This window comes from Scatophagus argus, chromosome 12 (assembly GCF_020382885.2).
Source record: "Scatophagus argus isolate fScaArg1 chromosome 12, fScaArg1.pri, whole genome shotgun sequence".
NCBI classification, from domain to species: domain Eukaryota; kingdom Metazoa; phylum Chordata; class Actinopteri; family Scatophagidae; genus Scatophagus; species Scatophagus argus.
Genome location: NC_058504.1, coordinates 8,952,891 through 8,974,990, shown reverse-complemented (window position 1 = coordinate 8,974,990; position 22,100 = coordinate 8,952,891). Strand labels below are relative to the sequence as shown.

Sequence of the window (22,100 nt, the reverse complement as noted above, 5' to 3'; positions counted from 1 at the left end):
ACCAAAAAGTTTGGCAAACAGCAGCTTAAATCTTAACAATGAATTGTATTGTATATGGTTATCATACATGTTTTTATTTAGTGTAAAATAACCATAGGTTAACTTGTAACTACAGTCTGAAAGAAATTTACTTCCCTGTAGAAGGAACACTTAACCTGTGCAAGATATACACAGTGTTAAAAAAACAAAACAAAACAATATGTCTGACCTATGGCGGTCCACACAGCGTGCCGTCAGCTTTTCCCACAGGTCACTGGCCACGTTGGCCTGCTTCCACACTGAGCGACTCACATTTAAGATCCGTCGACGTGGAGACACCTCTGTGTTGGAAGTCAGAGAAAGAGAAGAACTATGACTGGAGAAGGTTTGGTATACAAACTTCATGAAAAAGAAGGAAAGGGAACAAAGAAGGTGGAATTACAAAGAGGACACAGTATAGACTGCTACAGCATTCTCCAGGTGAGCATCCTGTGTTCAGAGCCAGACGTTATGAAGAGGACGCGTCAGTGGAGAAACAGCCAAGCATGCTGTTTATTGATCTGAGCAGATGTTAGCATAGAGCTGACAGTCTAGAGGTAATTGGTCCCGACCTGGATACTTTCCCTACACTCAGTGTGACATCAGAGGACAGAGCACTGTTAATAACTACTAAAGGACGGTTTCACCTGCATGGGTCCTACCAAATGAACTCCCGGGCTTGGCCCAGGGAGGTTGTGAGTATGACAGTTTGGCTGGCGCAGCAGTTGGCACAGAGTATGAAGGGAGCAGACCTTTTCCATCGGTCAGGGTCTCCTCTGGCTCCTGGAAGGGGTGCTGAGCCAGAAAGGCCTGGGCAGACTCCAAGACTGAGTAGATGAACGGCCCGCGAGACTTGACATCTTCCATGAATGCCTGCGATGAGACAAACAGAGAGGAGTTTTTATGAATGGAGAATGAGAGAAGTGAGCTGTTTTCAAGTTCAATCGACTTTGTAGTCGAGGAAGATGAGTCCTGTTGAACCTGTGCCAGGTTTTCACACATAAGCTCATAAGACCTGAAGTAATGGATAACAATTTTTACATTAAATAATGTTAAACTAATTCATTTATCAAGCAAAAAAGATAACCACTGGCCCATTCCACATTCTGAAATGTAGGGACCTGCTACCTTTTTCAATGTAAGTGGAACGTTTGATGGATACTATTTTCTGACATTTTATAGACTAAACAATTAATCTGCCACTCAGAGAAAATAATCAGTAGGTTAACTGATAAGAAAAACAATGGTTACTTGTAGCCCTGGTGCACTTGTAGCATTAAATATCTGAAGGTCGAATTCCATGATGCCTAAAACAAGCTATGACAAATATAAATACAGTCCATTCGCATTAAAATAAAGAGGAACATCCTTAGAAAAAAGAAAAAGAGAAAATGTTATTATAGCAACTTAAATCTAGGCTACCAGACAAACAGCAATGACAAGAGCTCATCATTCATATAAATTGATTCAGATCCCTTTAATCGTATGCTGTACTGATTATAAAGTTCTCGACAAACTTTTGTGATGTATAAGTAAACCTGACCTGACGTGGCTTCCATTTATCCCCAGTGATTCACAACACATCTGAGCTGCTAAAAAGAACCAAAGGAAAAGTTTATGTCCGACTTCCATTATTCACATTCGGCAGTGGCGTTTTCATCGGCCTACTTCAAGTGATGTATCACCATGGTGACCAATGACCACCTGAGTGGAAATACGTGGTACATAAAATGTGGTCATATTTCCAGTCTTTGCAGGTTGACAAGCATCATCCGAATGCATCATTAAGCAACTGATTGGCACACAGTGGATTACGGGATGCTGATGTTGTGTCCTCCAAACTTGGGAAAAAGAAGAATGTATTTGTTGTTCATTTCATTTTGGAAATGGAGACTTTGGAAGATCCTTTATTGAGACACACACTAAATAGAAGTTGGAAATGGGAAATAAGTCACAGATGCTGTAAATGTTATCTATCAAATGTTTGCTTATGTTAGCTTAATTCAGCCATCAAAATCTACTGGTGAAACAAAAATGTTCACAGTAAAAAAAAAAAACAAAAACCTTCAAAAGTGTACTGACCTGAGCAAGAGTGTGTTATACTGTTTAAGAATTTGACTTTTTAGGGAAAAAAAATGCGGTATTTTTTTTTATTATTCAAAAACTGCACATATGTTGCTTTCAGATGACACCAAGAGCAAAATACACACATATTCAAGAAACACCTTACACTTCCATGAGAGAAATTTGGCTTGTTTGAATACACTGGTTACCTATAGGAATAAATGAGCGCCCACACACACACACACGTACACACTAGCAGTGATCTGTTGGCAGGGCGACATGATATTACATGGCTGTCTGCTTGTACAGGGAGGCAGCAAGCCATAATAGGAGACTAAATCTACTGGGAGTACTGGTTAGCTGGCCTGTTTGCACAGAAGACCCAATTAACTGGAAAGTCACAACTGGTCCACACTGAACAGCTCACTTTATGTAAATTACAGACAAAGAGCTCATTGTGCAAGGACACACGCACACACACACACACACACCTTTACTCCGCTACTGAGTAGATACCCAGAACCTCCCCAGGGCCTTGAAGAAAGCCAATGTGTCAACCTTCTTCATTCTTCTACACTAATCTTTGTTTAGTATAAAACACACTGAAGGTGTGTGAATTAATGCCAGGGATATCCACTCTCTTCAAAGTAATTTATTTAGGTGAAGCCAGCACACTCAATCCTCTTACGGTGTGAAGAGATTACAATTTCAGCTGAAAATCTACATTACTAGCTGGAATTAGCGGCGTTGTACAGCACAGCAATGACGGGGGAAAAAATAAAAAGAGGACCACAGCCCAGGAGGCCTGATAACACCTGACATGCAGAGTCAAATGGAAAGCCCCCAGTAAAACACTAACTGGCACCAAGCAAACATGCAAAAGTGTGTAGCGGGTGGAGTTGTGGCATGAGATAAGATTCCCAGCACAACATTCATGGAGAAAACCTGCTGTCTGTTTTTTTCTCCTCTTCCTCTATACCACTCTTTCTATATTCTCTCCTCAGCCTCAAATTCTCACCCATCCTCGCTTCCTTCCTTTGCTGTTCTTTCACCCTCTCTTCATCCTTTCTGTTCTCTCCATCCTCTCTTTAGCTGCTTTGCTGCCCAAAGAGGAGCTGAGCCATGGATTCCCTGAGCCAGCTGTCATGTTAAAACTTTAATTCCAGCTAAATTTCACACTCAGAGGCTTCATCTTTGGTTGAAGGAACATTAAGAGCGAAGCCTTCAGATCAGATTAAGATACATTATACATGGGGTAGGAAAAGGCGGAGGGAGGAAATGACTTCATTGACTTCGTCTAAACATGTTGATGGCATTCTTGCACCCCTCCCTTTGGACAGTCCCTCTCAATGTGCTTCTGACAGCACAGAAGATACATTTCCGAGTCATTTTCTTTCTTGCAAGGCAGAGAAGATTCTGCAGCTAAACACGCACACACACACACACACACACACCAAAAAATCCTTCCCATTCTCAAAACTCATACTTATCCCAAGACCAAAACACACCCAACAAATCTTCCTCCCTGCATCATCACCCCAAACAGACATAAACATCCTCCAAAACCAATACACATGCAAATGCGTGCAGAGGGAACTCATCCCACACACAAAAATGACATCAGAACGAATCCACTTAAGATCAATAATTCACATTTCTTAAAACGCTTTAATTCTCTATAGAAAACTGGGATGCAATTTCTCTCTCTGCTTTGTCGGAAGTTTTAGAGCGACCAGAAGCTTGGGAAGCCGAGGCATCTCAGATAATAAAGGCTTTCTGTGATGAAAATGGAAAATTTGAGAGAGGAGAGGAGAGGAGAGGAGAGGAGGGGAGGGGAGGGGAGGGGAGGTGAGAGGAGAGGAAAGGAAAGGAAAGGAAAGGAAAGGAGAGGAGAGGAGAGGAGAGGAGAGGAGAGGAGAGGAGAGGAGAGCCATCAGTGTTGGAGGCATAATAGAAAGAGAAAACAGGAACAGGACTTCAAAGCATGTAAAGCAGACAGACAGGGTGCAGGCTAAAAGAGGGATGAGGAGGGACAAGAAGAAAGAAGTGACTGTAGGATAATGTTAAGTGTTGTTTTTATTGCTCTGTTAATTGCGAGGCTGATGTCTCAGTGCAGTAGTAAAGGTGTGCGGGAGCCACAAACCTCTAGCTGTCAATGCAAGTCTGCTCTCAGAGACACTTGACTGGAAAAGGGGGTGGAAATGGAAACTCAGTTGTACCTAAAGAACAGTCCTTCTGTGTCTGTGTGTGTGCGCGTGTGTGTGTGTGTTTCCGCACATCTCTACACACATCTTCATACTTACTACTACTTACTACTTCATTTACTTACATCCACTTACATACAATACTTGAATTTTTAGTTTTCTTGATTTAGATATCATGGTAGCTCAAAATAATTTTATTCCCAAAACTAATTAGAAACATTATTTCTGCTATTATTTAGTTACTGCATCAGATTCTTCTTTTTGTCTGAAGCAATTTTTGCACACACACACACACACACACACACTGTCTGCATGCTGCATGACTCCTGTCTGTACCAACTTTATGGGCGTCAGTCCCAGCGCAGTGAACACAAGGCTGTATAACATGTCAATTAAAAAGATTTTAGTGGAGAGACTTTCCTCCTTTAAAGACAACCTGGAATTGTTGTTATTGTCCCACCAGTGAGAGTCTTAACACACAGGGAAGCCAATTATTTTCTTTTGATCTGCCCAATAAAACAAAAGCTACAAACATAACATTGAAACTCTCTTCAACTATTCTGTCAATTTGCTAAATTAAGAAAGTCTAATATAAAAGAGCTTGCAAAGTGACTTTGTATACATGCATATGTATCTAAAGCCATCAGTGACAAGAGGCTTTCTTCTTCTTTCTCACTGTGTGTTAACGCAGGTCGATAGCCTCAAAGCTAACACACACATGCTCCACCCACACAGGTGTTCACTGACCGACTGGTCCTCTTCTCTGGAGTGTGTGGGCGTTTAACACTGTGCCTGACTGATTTGTCCTGTTAAGTTTTGTTGCACCTGTTAATACATGACCACGCAAAAGCTAATGCAGGCCGTGACGCACACATCAGCTTGCTGGTTTGTAGTCCGTTTGAGGGGTCAGCCACACACACATCTGTGCTGGTGGCTGAGGCTGTGACTCTGTTGCTTATAGGTCACCAAAGCTGAACTCCATGCCGAGCCAAGATGTTAATTTGCTTTGCTGCTAGAAGTGATTTCCCTCAAATAGAACATAAATAAATGGGAGGTGAATATTCGCCAATGCTAATTTTACACATTTGTTACTGTGGCCTTGGGCACTCCAAGAGTCCCATCATAACTCCAAAAAACCTCAACCCCCATGAGATAAAATATGACACAAAGCACCTCATTCTATTGTGTATATTGTTTCATTAATAAAATGACTCACGTTGATCGGCCCTGTACAAAATTGATCTTTGCACAGTCCATACAAGTCTGTCACTCCACAGTGAAATGGGCAATAAACCAAGCTTCATTAATATATAGCGAAATATAATCTTATTCACTGCAATAGTAACTCTCAGTGTCTTACTGGGTGACTCCTGGCTATTGTTTTTAATTTCCCACCTGGAGATCGATAAAGCTGATGAACAACATGTCTGTAAATGTTTTTCACAGCTCATAACTGCAGCAGCTGCTATTGGCCAGGCGAAGCGAAATAAATCCTGGACGAGTTGTTGCCCTGTTTGAAAAGGTGTAACCAAACCAAAATTAAGCAACATGTCTCTACATGTCAACACAGGCAAGAGAAGATGACAACAGCTGCAGCAGCCTGATGTACGTTGAACATGTGACTTGGTCTGTGTTTGTGTATTTCTACCAAGCCCCTGACCTTATTCTGCAAAATTATATGACAACAAGTATTCTAAGTCAAATTATAATCCCAAGGTTTAAAGGGGAGTTCGCTGCCCTCAATAGGAGGATGAAACAATTTATTGGAAAGATAAACAAGTGCTGATTTGTGCCGCGATCAATGAGGTCTCAGTCTGTGAGTTTGTGAGCTTGTGTGCCCTTCTATCCACACAAGCCCTTGAAGGGATTTACCGCCCAGTTCAACTCGCTGAACCATGGAGGAATTATCTGGAGGGAGGAGGTGGAGGAAGAGGAGGAGGAGGAGGAGAAGGAGGAGGGAGGCTCACCCCACTGTCAGCAACTTTAACGGATGTTCCCTAAAACTTTCAACTGCAATACTAAAAAAAAAAAAAACACCCAAAATGTTAAAATGACTACCAATCCTACCAGTTTACCATTGAGCAATTTCATCACCCTCAGAAACTCACAAAGACATGAAAACTGAGGTGAACCAGTTCATCCTCATGTGGCTCAATATTAACAAGTGTTGTACTGTGCAGATTAAGTATCTGTGTGTTATAAATATTGCCCTTTGTACTGTTACATCTAATGGCATCTAAACTCCACAGATGGGAATATGAATGGAGTCAACATGCCTGGCTGAATAAATCACACAATGACCAAAAACTGGAAACACAAAACCTTTGAGCTCATTCGAATTTCTTGTCGGATGAAAACTATCTACTGCTTTATGGTCCAATCTAGAGCTGCAAAATGTAGTTATTGAGTCAATCACCAGAACTACTTTGAGAATCAAAATCCTAAACATTTGATTGACAGATCTCTCATCATAGAAGATGGAATATCCTTCTCTTTTAGACTGCTGATAGAAAGAAACATATAAAGATAAAGATATATTTTTTTCTTTTTGTTTGCTGCTCTTTTTTGACCAAATGAATGTCATCTTCTAGTCAACAGAGTATAAACTTATTCTTAATTACCTTAAAGCAAGGTGAAATTGTGAGTTGGCATGGTTCATCTTCCAGCATGTGATTTATTTCCTGTATAGTTATGAGAGGGTTTTAAATCAAATCCTTCAGACTTGATTGGATCACTCTCAAGTGGTTTGTGTTTGACTGGAAGAATTTCTGTAAAGACTCCAGAGTTCAAAATGAGTTGTAAAAAAGTATTTAGTCTATAAACTCTTACAGCAAGGGAAAGGGGATTTATTTTATCATAAAAACACTCATAAATGATTTTTTGACATATATTTGACATATTCAAGATAAAACTGAATGACTAACACAGTAACACAGGATTAGAATCTATTCTAATTTCAATCTGTTTTTTAAGATGAGCCTGTAAGTGTTCATTAAGGACTCAATATGCCATTCATTTCCAACAAAGATTTATTTGCACTGTTAGAATTGGTCCTTGGAACTCCCAACACACTCTGTAATGCACAGAGCCCCAACTCCATCAATGACAGGTTAACTTGGAAAAGGTTTCAGCTACCTGGAATGAACTCAGGCCGGACAGTAAACTCATATCTGTGATATCCACACAACAGTAAAGTCCAATTGCTGTATTCTGTTCCTTGCCAATCTGAAAAAGCACACAACCCATAATACCTCACTACTACTGTTCTTTTTTTTCATCTGGGGACATCCCTCCTTATATCTCAATGACAGAGCCATCACATGCATTGCACAGATCAATGTACATGACTCCGGGCAGACTCGCGGTCCATTTTTCAGAGTATTTGCACACGGATGCAGATAATGGACTTCTTTAGCAGGAGCCTTGGCTCCTCTAGCACATGCAATATCAAACACAAAACCCCTGTGAATATATATATTGCTCTATATATAGATTCCATTTATCTGAGTGCATGTGTGTTTTTGTATGGACATATCTTTGTCTTGAGTGACTAAACATACAGTGTAAATTGCTTTCCCTTGGACAAAATAAAGACTCTACACCATCAATATTTGCACTGGAGAGGTGTTATAGTCCACATTACCTGGTGGAACTCCCTCTGGTGCTGGACGGCCCCCACGTCGCCTCCTATGGGCAGCTGCTCCGACAGCTCCTCGTCCTTGGCTGTCAGCCATTCTATGATCTCCTGCAGTGAGAGCTGCAGCTTCCCGCTGTTGTCTGAGAAGGCCTCTAGCCGTACCCTGCCAATACACACACACACACACACACACAATTAGCTCAGCGAACAGTAACATTCTCCAACACACCAGCCAAAGTGTACACATGATATTTGGTCACTGCTTCTCATTATCCAGAATGTCCACAATAAACATCCACAAGTTCAAACTTCATCAAAAGATGTTGAATTTAAACCTTCATTTGCAATCCAGTAATGATGCAGTCCCTGTGATTTGCCTACTAATCATCAGCAACAATAGAAAGTGGTATAAAAAAATGTCTTTTTACTAACAAACCTTCTTCTAGATGTCTTCATGTCAAACTGTCAGAATAAACATTCTGAAGAGCCTTGTGGACGCAGCTATGAAAAGGTCAGTGCTTTGCTGTTGATGTAAAGAACAAATATGCTTGAGGTCTGTCACGCCTTGCTGATCATGTCATCCTGGACAATGCTGTATCTGCATGCTGTGTTTCAGTATTGTCAGCCATGATTTCTTAGGAAGCCTGAGGGATGTAAATAACCATTACATTTGTCAGTGGTACTCCTTGGCTCGTCTATGCTGACTCGAGTTGCTTTCGATAGCAGGCGCTTTTCTCAGTTTCGTCCTCCCCTGCTGATAGTACACCCTCAGTGTAGGCTGGTTTCTTATGGAGGGGGGGGTATCATTGCTCCTCTTCCCCCCTGAAATCACAGGCTGATTGTAACATCTTGTACGAGGGTAACTATAAGCAAGTATAAGCAGAATTGTGTGACCACACATTTCTGCCACACAAAAGCTTGATTTCCCAATGCAGGACACTATTCAGCATATGTACCTTCAACAGTGTGAAATCACAGCACAAAAGTCACAGTAAAACAAGCATATTGCCTGTATGCTGGGCACCTGCAGGACAGGATGAGAGACACAGAGTCACAGGTTAGTCTTGCAGCAGGTTTGTTGCAGTAAATCAGGACCAAATAACAGAGTGAATTTATGCTTGCCACCTGCCAGTAGCATGAGAGATATCTGAGGGAATCTCTGCTGTTGTATCAGTGGCACAGCTGGGGTGGGGGGGAGTGAGGGGAGCAGTGTGAAAGCGACCCAGTGTTTCAATTACATACAAGAAGCCAGCACTCAAATATTGTTATTCCAGCACATCACAAATTGCCAGCACTGTCACATCAGACATGATGAGTGGGAGCGAGAGCAAGAGCCAGGCAGCAAAACAGACAGTCAAAGTGAATCTGCTCACAACTGTAAGGGAGGGACTGACATTCTGATGAAACCATAACTGAAGTCAGAAAAACACTTTAAGATTTCTAGGTCTGAATACAGTCAAACACAATAAATCACAATGCTGCAATTCTGCAAAACATAAGGTTAACATTCACATGGCTAAATAAAAAGTCCAAGAAAATCCTCAACTCTTATCGTTTGACTGACATGCACCAATACCATGTTACCATCAGCAATGTGCAGACGGAAAAAGAACTGCAAGGCAATTTTCTGCAAACTGAATTTGGGACAGATGAGTTCTGACACATGAGGGATTAGGTATCACTTCAGGAGTGCCATTTGCAGGAAGACGTGGGAAAAGCTTTGAGACTTTGAGGGGGGAAAAGAGGGAAAAGGTGAAATCGAGCTTGTAAGTGCACATTTCAGAATTGATAGACCTCTTTGTTCAACCCTATGTCAGAAAACTTGTGTGTAGCAGACCGTGCTGTCCCCTAGCCTCTTGTTGCCCCTCCAGCTCAGCTTGTTGTGGTAATTGAATCAGAGAGGAAGTGTTTTTTCTGTGGCCCCTTCAGACCAAGCTCTCAGCCCATAACAGGCATGAATACACACATATAAATAAACATACACGCAACATGAATGGAGGAAGGTTTCTGATTTGTATCAGAATGAATATCAGCCTCAGATACATGTAGGTAAGGACATCAATCAAAGGATGCGCTTTTGCTGAGAAGTTTCAAAACGTTTTAATACTGCACACGAAATCCTCGATTCACACACATTCCTACAGAAAAAACACACAAACACTCACCCATCACTCCTGCTTCCATTACACACACATACACAGAAGGCGAGAGTAAGAGAGCACTGCCAGTGCTGTAATGGAAGCGTCGTCACATGGAGAGTGCTGCCAACAACAACTCTTGCCCTGCTAAGCCAGGGCGAGAGCCAGGCTAAAGGTTTGCCAGTACAGGAGGCTGACTGATGCTATTCTGTCTGCAGTGGACACATCATATCATTTTAAGGGCTATTTATGGGCCAAGTACTGAAGCAAAGATGAAAGTCAACCAAAAACAGTTCAAGGACTGTTTTGGACTTGGTTTAAGTGTTTGGTTTAGAGTTAGGCTTAGCATTAGGTTCAGTTCAGTGTTGTGATCAAGCAAATTGTTGAGATTTTTCTTCCATGAAAAGGCCAGAACCAGCAAAAGTGTTACTCCAGCAGAGGACAATAAATTTCAGAGGACCACATCAGAAATATCCCACAGTGTCTAGAGCCAATGCAGATGCAGCGCTTTCTGTCACAGAAAATAGTACATTCCACATATCAAAATAATTTCTGCCTATAAAGGCACATCCAACACAGTCTGGTTGCTCAGTTTATGGCATGGCATTTGTTGAGTCTATTTTTAGATGTATGTGTGTTCCCATCTCAGGCTGCTAAACAACAACCACGAGAACAACAGCAATAATCAGCAAGAACGGGCTAAGAGATGCTGTGTGACGCGGGACTTCAACACACTCAACAGTTTCAAGATTGAAAAACAGCCAATCTCACCAGGGAACACATGATGAGCTCGTCTAAGCTGAGAGTTGTTGTCCAAATAACAGGTATTGACATAATAAAGATTGTAGACCTTTTTCATTTCCTGGATTAGCTTCAAGCAAGCAAAGGATTCAAAATAGGGAAAATATGCAGACCAGCATTAGAAAGGCCAACCTTTGTTTTGAATGTGAATACACTGAGTCATGCAGCAACCTCTAAGGTATCAGTTAACATTTTATGTGTCCTTGAGAAAAACACTGAACCGCTACCAACTCAACATGATTATGGATAAGAATCCTAATCACAGTGTTTTGAGTGTAAATATAAAATTATGGCACTCTTCAACAAACTGTGGGTTTTGGATTCCCTGTACCTCAGTGTTCTCAAAGTTGGAAAATTCTGTTGCATATTAATAAGTGTTGTATCCCCACATTTCTTAACTGTTAACATCTAAAGTAAATAACATGGCCAAATAAAAATTCAACTCCCAAATCACTCAGAGAGATTACAGAGAGACAGGCATAGAGCTCGGGTCGATGATTAATTAATGCATAGGAGATAGGAGCAGTGTTTCTGCTGTTTTAGGAGTAAGGAGTTAGCTAGTGTGTTGCCTCAGGGCCCAGAGAAGCTTTGAGAACAGCTCTGTTCCTATATCCTTTCTTCTCTCTCTCTCTCTCTCTCTCTCTCTCTCTCTCTCTTTCTCAATTGCAGAGATGTTGCGAGAGCTGGCAAAAAGTGCGAGGGTGTGTGATAGGCCAAGATGACATAGCAGCACTATATTTAGTAGAAAGGGTACATATTCAAAAGGTGTGTGTGTGTGTGTGTGTGCATAGAAAAATGTATATATATATGTATATTTTTCTTCAACATCTAAAGGGATGCCACGGCACGGCAGCCTTGGATCAAAGTAGATTGAGATGCAACGCATTTACTGTGTCACGTTGTCGCTCTCGGATTAGCTAGCTTGGAAAGAAGTCATGATGGAGAGAGTCAGCAATATGTTGAAAGAGAAGCAGTATCAGGCTTGTTGCGATGCATTACAGTGATTTCTGCTGTGTTGCATTGCGTGGAGGTTGCATTGCATTGCATTGTGTCATCAAAGACAGGAAGTGCTTAAAAACTCTACAGTAAAACACTGTGAAGTCCATGTACCTTAAAATGATTCTTCTAATCTCTTCATTATAAATAGCCATAGCAGTGCATCAGCTAATAAAAAGGCTTTAGCTAGATTTGTTTGAGGTCAGGAAATTCTTAAGATCATGAGAAAACATACACCACTGAAGAGGTACGGTCAGAGGGCTACAGAAAGGGAGCAACAGAAAACTCTTATTTCAAAGCAGCAGTGAATGACTGACTTCATTACTCCATCACAAAGAGCAAAGACCTGGTGGTGTGAATATACATTTTTCCTCTGGCTCTGTTCATCCAGCAAACTGATTTGTGATTTCTTGTTTTGCTGTGTCACACTACCGTAAATTTAACGCAGCTCAAACTCTTCTTCTTGCTCCTTCACATTTAAAGCTTCCCACTGGAAACCCACTGGAGAGCCTTCATTGTGAAGCAGCTACAAAATGTTTTTGTGTGTGTGTGTTTGCATCTAAGCCAGAACTGGTTTGTCCACCTACTCTCCAAACCCACTGAGCAATGGTTTCCTGGACTCTTTTCCTATTTTGACATATGAATTAAGTATGTGCAACGAGCAAACAGGTCATCCATGAGTGTCTTTCTCTGCTCAAACAGCTTTGTGATATTTTATTATTTCCATTTTGTTACTTACAGTTTAGAGAGGTACAATTCTCTGATAAAACTCAAGTACAATTTATTGGTTAAGAAAAATATTTTATATTTAGTTCCTAAATTTTTCACATATTCAGACAATAGCTATGATTGACAGATATTGAATTTTTGAGGCTAATACTGATAGTTAGGAGTTTAAAGAATATGATAACCAGACATCAGTGGATGAATTTTACTGCAGAACCTTAGACTTGTCCTTTAAATAGGTTTGATGGTTTTATGTAGGTTTGGCTGTAGAGAAAAGCAAAACTGTTACTTACCTGCTAATGTGTACACTGATGATTCATCTCCTATGGGCAAATTTCAGACAGGCTCAAATACGGTCTTAACTGACAAAAATAAACAAAAATGAACAGACCTGTTGACTTGAACTCTTGCCATTAAACTGCATTATTTCTTGATTTTACAAACTCTTTTTATAAAATGGTAATTTTACTGTGACATTTGTGCTTTATAGAGACACACGTGCACCCAAATCACAGGCTATGACACAGTACAACACACCAAATGAAAGTCAACACAACATCTCTTGTTGCAGCTGCCATCCCTCACCTGGGCTTGACTGAGCATGTTGCCCAAATTAATTGTCACCCTGATTATGAGTTGCATGTTGTTGCATGCGGTGGCAGTCGCAGAAGGAGGTAAGTTTTAAAATTCAATATTATTAAATCATGTGGCGGGAAAGCTGTAAACTGCAAACAGCATGTTCATGTTTGCCAGCCTTTCTTGCATTTCTCTCTCTCTCTCTTTCTGCATCACTTTTAGGTTTTATGCAGAGTAGGAATAGAGTGTGTCGCATGTGATGCATTCAGGGACTTCTCTAGTGGTGGAGGAGTTGAAGTCATGCCTTGCCTAAAGCGACTCTTCCAACAGCCATCTCATTGAGATTTGTGGGAAACACATTTGATGGGTAACAAGAGCACACCAGCCACTGGGGCTGTTTAACACAACTGGAAATACTGTAGACTTCTGAAGATTTACAGCAGCTGATGCCCACAGGTAACGCACTCCTGTAACAAATTGTTTAGAGCTGCACAAGGCAGACCTGGCATGCTTATAGCTTCAAATTACAACACAAGACACAAACACATGTAAACACCAATACCATCAAATCACATGACCTCAAATCAGTAAACTGCAGACAGGGTGCTTGTTTGTGGCTGGTCTAAAAATAGCTGAACTGTGATGGAGTTAAGACAAAGCTTCTTATCCAGTACTGATGAACTCAGCCTTCTCTTGATTGTGAGTTTCTGTGCTTGTATTTATGAGACACTCTTAATTTCTAAGTTCCAGAATTTTTTTGGACAAATAAAGCAAATTTACCAGCTCTCAATTAAGGTGGAAAATGAAGTTTTATCTATGGCAGTCTGATTATGATGCTCTCTTTGGAGGAAAAAAATGACTAAGAACAGAAATGAAAGATTCTTAAAAACAACCTCATCCTCCTCTGCAAGTGACTCACTGCTATAATTATAATTCCTGCGTGAATCATTTGTTCTTCTACATACCACTCATAGTTACAAGATAGACATTTACAGATTAGAATTTCAATTGCTTTTATGTTTGTAAGAGTGCATACAATCATTGTACCTATTCATTCATTCATTCGTTCAACAGTTCAGCAATAATTATCGGCACAATAGTAATTCTGCCTTTGTTCCATGTGGAGCAAAGGAGGAAGCAGTTTGATGTAATTAGAAAATGACAAAGTCCACATAGGAAATAAATGGATAATCGCTGATTTGTTTCCATTTCCAGCCATATTGGAGACCATGGCCACGATAACTTCCTAACCTTAAGTAAGTGCAGACCAAACCCTGGAATGGTAAACTTTTTCATTAACATTTTTTGTTCACATTGTGTGAGCAGCCCATTTCCATTTCCGTCAGTCATTCTCTCACAATATTCAAGCCTATACATACAGCTTCAGACAGCATTCAGTGTTAGATAAGGTTTTGGCCATGAGCCTTTCATCTCCTGCTGAACATTGTCAGTTATATCTGACTTTCAGCATAAAATATTATAAATTTTGATTTTTATGGAATAACAATGTTGTTTGCGGCACTCACTGCTCACTGAATTACACCAACTGTCTAACAGATGGCTTATTTTAACAAGTAAAACGGTCCCATAATTTTTAACGTTTATTAAGGTACGTTTTACTGAATGGAAACTCGAAATGGTTAGTGTTAAGGGCCTTGCTCAAGGGAATAAAGAAGTCTAGTGCTATTTTTTCCACTTTCCCCATCTATTCTGCTGATTGGGAATTAATCCTCACAGTCATAAGCTTACTTCTTAACCTTCAGGCAAGCACTGTCTTATCAAAGTAGCAAAGAGCATTTTCATTATTTGGAGTCAAAATACATGCAAACTTGGTTTACAGATTTTCAAGACTAGTATTCCAGATGGAAAAAGGGGGACTGGGGCATTTAGATTGTTGGTCGATAATGGCTCCTCTCTCACGTCACAAGAAGCTATTATGTAGGTTGGAGAGCTGTGATGAGGTAATATACACAACGTAGCAGCTCAAGCCACCATCTCTTTTAGTAAAGAGAAAATAATTAGCTTTATTACTTGTACAGGTGGTGTTGCCACTGCTACAGATGTTAACCTTACATTTATTATAACAATGTCTGCCAAGCTTCAATACAACATAAACCATTCAGACAAAAGTATCTAAACACACCGCTTTACAGGGCTGTTTTCCAGGGACTGGGCTCAGCCAACTCCTGTGAAGGGAAATCTTAAGGCTTCACCATACCAAGACATTTTGGACAAAGGTCCACAAAGACATGGTTGGGTGAGTTTGGGGTGGAAGGACTCCACACAGAGTCCTGACCTCAACCACATCCAACACATTTGGGATGAACTGAACTGGACATTGCGATCCAGACCTTTTTGTCCAACATCAGTGTCCGACGTCACAAATGCTCTACTGCATGAATGGGCAAAAATTCCCACAGAAACACACATTGTGGAAATCCTTTCCAGATGGGTGGAAGCTGAAACTGCAAAGCTGTCTGTGTATAAAGACTGCAACATCATTAAAGTCCCTGTTGGCACAATGGTGGGATGCCCAATACTTTGGTCTGTATAGTGTAGGACGGTGTTTCAATGACTGACTTAAACCATTTATTTTTTTTCTTTCTCTGAACACAACATACAGTTTTATTCTTCCTTATGTAGCCAATTTACTAACTTAAAGTTTGTTTTGTTACAGTTAGTGTAAAAATCAGGACCCAAAGTGCAGGAGTTACATGAAACAAACTTTAATGAACTTGCTTAAAAAGGAACACAACAAGACAAACTAAAGACAGCTGGGAGTCCAGGTCAAAAGAGTCCAAAAGAAAATCCAAACGACTCAGAAAACACAAGAGAACACAAGGAAACACAGGGAAACACAGACACAGAGACGAAACAGAGCTGAGTCTATATAGGGGAGTTAAGAAGACACAGGTGAAACCAATCAGGGAAGGACAGACAATCAATAAAGGAGGGAAAACAGACAAAGACAGGAAATGAAAAGGTAAACAAAACTCAAGAGGAGAAAAACTAAAACTAACTAAACTAAACTAAACTGAAACCTCAAACCATGATGTTTGCCTCCTGTTTGACTCTTTCATTCTTGAAGTATATGAAATCTTGGGCTGCAGATGTCACTCAAGTGCATGTTTTGTTATTGATAATGTTTCACTGATTCATAAATATAATAATTATTAGAATTATAATAATACATTTTATTTCTATAGCACTATATGTATAGTACTTTACGTTGTAAGAGAAAAATGACAATAACAGAAACAATAAGACATATAAGTATGAGCAGTCAGTAGTGTTTAACTAAGCCAATAGTGGACTAAATTCATGATTTAACGTAGCAGCAGTACGATCAAGATCAGATCAAAGAAGGGCAGTTATTGTCTCTCTGTAGGAAAGTATTCAGCATCAAAACGCTTGTGGGTGTATTTGCATGTGCAGGCATACTGGCAAGATTAAGAACACAATTTTTAATTATAATCATCAAAACAATAAGATTGGAACTTGATTGGAAAATTGATTAAAATGTTTTTAATACACTGATCAACACCAGGCAACAACTAAATTATGTTGCTGTTTTATGATGCTGTTAAAGGTCTCTTTTCATCAGTAATTATAAACACAGCAGTAAAGCATGCAAAGTTACTTAACTTATCGACCCAGACTTTCGACTGACTTGTCCTCCTTTGACCTGCATGCAGGTCTCGGTTTGCAGGTCTTCAAGTAAACAGAGCTAATGTACCAACCATGTCTCCAGTGCTTGAGCTTTCATTGTTCTTGCAGCTCCAAAAGCACACAATGTTTTCACTCCTTTGGGGATGTGATTTGCTCCATATAAACCAGTGCCGGGGTGCTGCGTTTGCATAAAACCTGATTTTTTTTTCCCTGTTAGTCAAAAAGACACTGTAGTCCAAAATTGTCTCATCTGTGCAAGAACACCAGATGAAGGTTACGTAGGTTCAGTCCAGTACTCTCCTCACAGCTTCATTCTTGTTTAATTTGAAGATCTACACACATGCACACATACTGTCATACAGGTATGACGTCTGTCCCGCAAGTCTAAAAGCTGCAACTATTTTGTCAAATATATTGTACATAGACTATATTGTGAAATCTTAATTGCCTGATTTACTTCCCTATAGCCAGAGTGATACACATGACGTCAACAGCAGTCTCTCAGGGAAAAGAGAACAGAGTTTGCATGAGGCCTGAATACATGTTTGAATTAACTGATTAAGATGCTAAGATGTTTAAAAAAAAATGTCACTTGCCTACAAATGGAAAACCGGGTGGAAAAAAAAAAGAAAACCCAAAACAAAACAAAAAAACATTCAACATTCAAATTCAAACATTTGAAATCTCACATCAACTGCCAAAAACTTAAATGGCAACTTCAGGGTGGGTTCAAAAGCAAACCAAAGCAAAGTTAAAATGCCCAACTTTACAGCTGGAATAAACAAGTTTACAGATTGCTACATTAAATGGTTTTGGTCTCTATAACTGATTTCCCTGATTATGACAACTGCACACAAGGTAATTTTTTTATATAACTCACTTAAATTACAATAAGGCTTAAAGTTATGCATAATTAAAGATAATATGAGCGCCAAATGGAGGATATGTACTTAACTTAATGGCTGTAGGGAGAAGAATTGTGAAAATGATAAGACCCCGAAGGTTAACACAAAGAACTGGAGTCTCTGGTCTCTGGAGGCCAAACTGGACACCAACACACAGCCATAAACACCAGCTGTTTCTATACAGCAAAGGATTCTGACTGCCAGAATGACACAAGGCAAAAATTAGCTTGTTTTCGGTGGTGTGAACCTATTTATTATACAGTCTATGGTGTGAAGGTGGGTGAGCGTGAGTGTAAATGGCTCACCTTAGCTTCACCCACACTCCGTTTGCCCATTTTTGGATTAGCCAGTCAGTCAATCAAAGCCAAGATGGCGACAGCCCACGCTGAGCTTAAAAATCCTACAGGTGACGTCACGGTGGCTCCATTGACTATTTATTAAACATTCTATGAGTACACTGAGAGACTGCTAAATATGTATCATTCTGTCAGCATGCTGTCTTTTTCCTACTTGAAATACACCACTGAATGATTCTCAGGCAGCAGTGAGAGCAAAATCCATCCCTTCAAGATACTGAATGATTGATGGCTGAATTTCACAACACTTTCTCACACACACTTGCCATTGCTAACTCCTTTAGCAGCTCCAGGTTTTCACCCCTAACCTTGAACAAATTAACATTAACATGTAATTGGAGCTTGATAAGTCCTGCAGCCATTGTACTCTAACTTGCCAGAGGGTGGTGTAGGAAAAGTGGAGCACAGTACAACCACAGGCCACTAAAGTCTGGGCTGTACGTGGAAAGCGCCAGCACGAGTAGGTAGGAAGATGTGGAGAACAATAGAGGTAGAGGAGGGATACATAAAAGAGAAAAATACCAACAGAAGAAGAGAAAAGTAGGGACAGCAGAGGCTGAATGGGAACATGAATGGGAATAAAAGAGACACTGAGTGATAACGGTTTCAAGAGATAACTATACAGCTCAACAGGAACATTGTGGTAATGACAAAAACATACAAAGACAAAAACAGACTCAGAGGTCTGCCTTTGCCCTCAGACAGACGCTGAGCGTGGGCGGCTGGCTCTCTGCAGTTATCTGAGCCATGCGGCAAATAAATTCATAACATGCCACCAAGACACCCACACCTACCCTGGTGGGCATTCCCTGCAGTGCAAAACAGTGAGCACCTTATTATGTGGCCCGAATCTCAACAATGCCTGATATTGTTACCGATAAGGTTGACACTGTAATCAGCTATATTAAATGTAAAATCTGTTTGACAAACTCATATCTCTAACTATGACTCTATGACTAAGCATTCTGTGTTAACACTAAACTGGGAGGGGATTTGTGATGATTCAGCATCAAGCTGTTATGTATGTGAGTGCCATAGTATGCAAGTGCAAAAATAGGATGCATTACAGCTGGTCTCACAATGGTCTAACACTAACATACGCTGAGCAGAAGATGAGTTAAATGACAGTAGGAAGTTGTTATAAGCTCCAATTTGTCCTTTAAAAGTGTTAAAAGGCACGTACAGAACAAGAAGCAATGCTACATAACAGTAAACAGCATAGTAAATTCACTGAAACCTCCTACACTCTCACATTACATTTTCTTACGTAATAGTTACAGATGGCGGAATGGCCTTACAAATATGCTTGCTGTAATAAATGTGTGTGTATATATATATATATATATACATATATATACATACATACATGTATATACATACATACATGTATTCATACTCATTCATTGGTGATTATAGTAGACACAGCACAATACAGTGCTGTGGTCCACTTGGGGCTATTATCTCAATCCTGTATAAGACATTGAACCATAACTTGATAAAGCACAAACTACACAGCAATAAGAGCAGCATGTCTACATTTTTGCCAATGGCATCAAAATGCTGTTTTCCAGATAACACATGCTATGCAGCTGGTGAGTGTACACAGACGAGCTCACAGTGTTGTGATTTTGCCTGCTTTCCATACAACATGCCAAAAAATGATCAAACCTTAACCTTCTGTTATCAGGGCTGAGTCCAATTAGCTGAGCTACACTGTGTCACACTGATAAATTCCCTGTGTCATAGCCATCTCTAAATATTTAGAGAATATATTTTGTGTACTTCTTACTGCTTATCTTCTCAGGGTGTTTCCAAACATGGGGGCATACAAGTGCTTTGGAAAAAATAATTTCAGCTCACTGTTCATCAGTCAGTCAGTTCACCATTTTGGTCAAGATTGAAATATGGTGGATGGATGGTTCATGGTCTCCAGAGGATGAATCCTACTGACTTTGGTGATCCCCAGACCAGCAGTGAAAAATCTCAACACCTACTGGACGGATTAGTCTGAACATTTTTGCTTCCCAGAGGATAAATTCTCAATTCATTATCACCACAGAATGAATTCTTATCACTTTGGTCATCCTCTTACTTTTCATATAGCACCATGATCAGGTAAAATACATACAAAACGAATGACATTCCCATTAGCTTCAACTTTACATTGCGTTTACCTCTAATTAGCACTAGAATTTTACATGCTAAACTAAACTGGGGCAGGCATAGTAAACATTATACCTGTTCAACATCAGCATGTGGTCAAGCTTGTCAACAGTTACACGGTTGCAGACATAGATAGTATGGCTGTAGAATCTTAGCACTGTTAAGAGCTGAGTACTAAAGTACAACAGGGCTCTATTTAATTCCAGCCAAGGTACAGTAGGTGTAACGGCACAGTATAATGTATGTATTTAAAGCATAGAGGGAAGCAGCCATGACTTTTACTGGAACCAAGCCTCAACCACCTGTCAATCAATGCCAGACAGGCCATTATAAAGCCACTTGTCTGCGCCTGCACGGCCGCCGGCATTGGACGTTTCCTCTGGACAGCACTCATCCTCAAGGTTAGACAGCTTTGCAGTCAACCTCTTTCTCATTCATTCATTCTTATATTGTTTTTTCTCTGTGCCCCTCCCATTCTCCTGCATCCCATGTCTCTTCTGTGATGATTTAATACCAGCTGTCTCTCCCGTTCTCTCTCTCTCTCCTTCCAATGACTCCTTCCTATATTCCCCCCCCACCTATTCCTCTCTCGGCCTGATGAAGTCAGAGTGCAGCTCGGGTATAAACAGCCACTGCAGGCCATCCATAGTGATCTCATTACACAGTACTGCAGGGGAAACTGTCTTCACCAATTTCACAACTATCCTTTCTTAACCTCCCCCTCCCGCTTCCTAGTTACATCAGGGTCAAGTAAGCAATTAAGGGGCCAACTGTCTAAACAGGATGCCAGTTGAATTAAAGAAATGATGCGGCAAGCCTGGACAATTTCCAATTAAGCATCAAAGAACATGAACACCCTCTAATTGTTCTGTGTTGGAAAACCTCTCAAGTGTAACTTATGCAATGACAGTATTAACCCATGTGATATCAATAATTAATCTGCTGACTGGAAGAAGTATTTAAATATGCATTATTGTGTGCAAGTACATTATTAGACTTTTTTAATTACCCAAAAACGGACTGTGAATGGAAACAGAAAGAATAATCAAGGCAAAGTGGAAAGCAAACAAAGGAAAGAGACAGTATATACCGGTACATGTTGGACATTATTATGCTGTATTCCCGTGTCTCTGGCTGAACATAAATTTACACATATTAGCATTATGTTCCTCTAGAGATACAATCACAAAAAGACAAGTGACAAGTGGCAATTTCCTTAAGAAATGTTCAGTTGCATGTGAATCTCAGTGAACCGGTATGCGACATTGATGGCTATGTGCTATCTAACAAACAGCCTGTGTAAAGCTGAAACCGATCAGATGATTCCTTGGCAAAAAAGATCTGTACTCTTGCAAAGTCATCGTGGCTCTGAACAAGTAAATCCCTGCAGGATTCACCACTGTGAATGCCTTACCGGATGTTGTGGGACTTGCGTTTGATCTCGTTCCAGCAGAGGTTCATGTCTCCTGTTTGATGCGAGCCGCCCCCTCTCAGTCTCCTGCACTCGGTCCCCTCCTCCTGCCCCTCACCGTCCACTGTGGACTGGCAAGGCACACAGTGGCATCCCGGCCACGAGGGCCGCCCCGCAGCTAAGAGGCACAAGAGAAAGAAATACCAAGAGTATTACAGTCAACTCATTTTTGAAGGCTGATTCACATTTTGGGTGCGCTGATAATTCATATTTTGGGCTGATACATGAAGCCAGTGTGGGCGGGATTGGAAAATTTCTGGCTTAGTTTACACCCGTGGTAGTATCAAACACTACACCTCATCGTACAAACCCAGTCCACAGATATTCAAGCTGCAGTTAAGACGACAGTAACTTTAGCAGGAATGTCAATGGTAAA

At 40.5% G+C, this 22,100-nt stretch overlaps 1 protein-coding gene across 3 annotated transcripts in view; it reads right to left on the bottom strand.

Annotated features, from left to right (window-relative positions):
• drp2 (dystrophin related protein 2) overlaps positions 1-22,100 on the bottom strand; it is a 142,080-nt gene that overhangs the window by 45,672 nt on the left and 74,308 nt on the right. For all 3 annotated transcript variants that reach the window (XM_046405504.1, XM_046405506.1, XM_046405505.1), the window contains exons 4-7: positions 21,668-21,842; positions 7,930-8,086; positions 771-891; positions 209-320 (exon numbers count right to left, since the gene is read on the bottom strand). In XM_046405504.1, the coding sequence (XP_046261460.1) occupies positions 209-320; positions 771-891; positions 7,930-8,086; positions 21,668-21,842 (565 nt within the window). The remainder of the gene's footprint in view (positions 1-208; positions 321-770; positions 892-7,929; positions 8,087-21,667; positions 21,843-22,100) is intronic.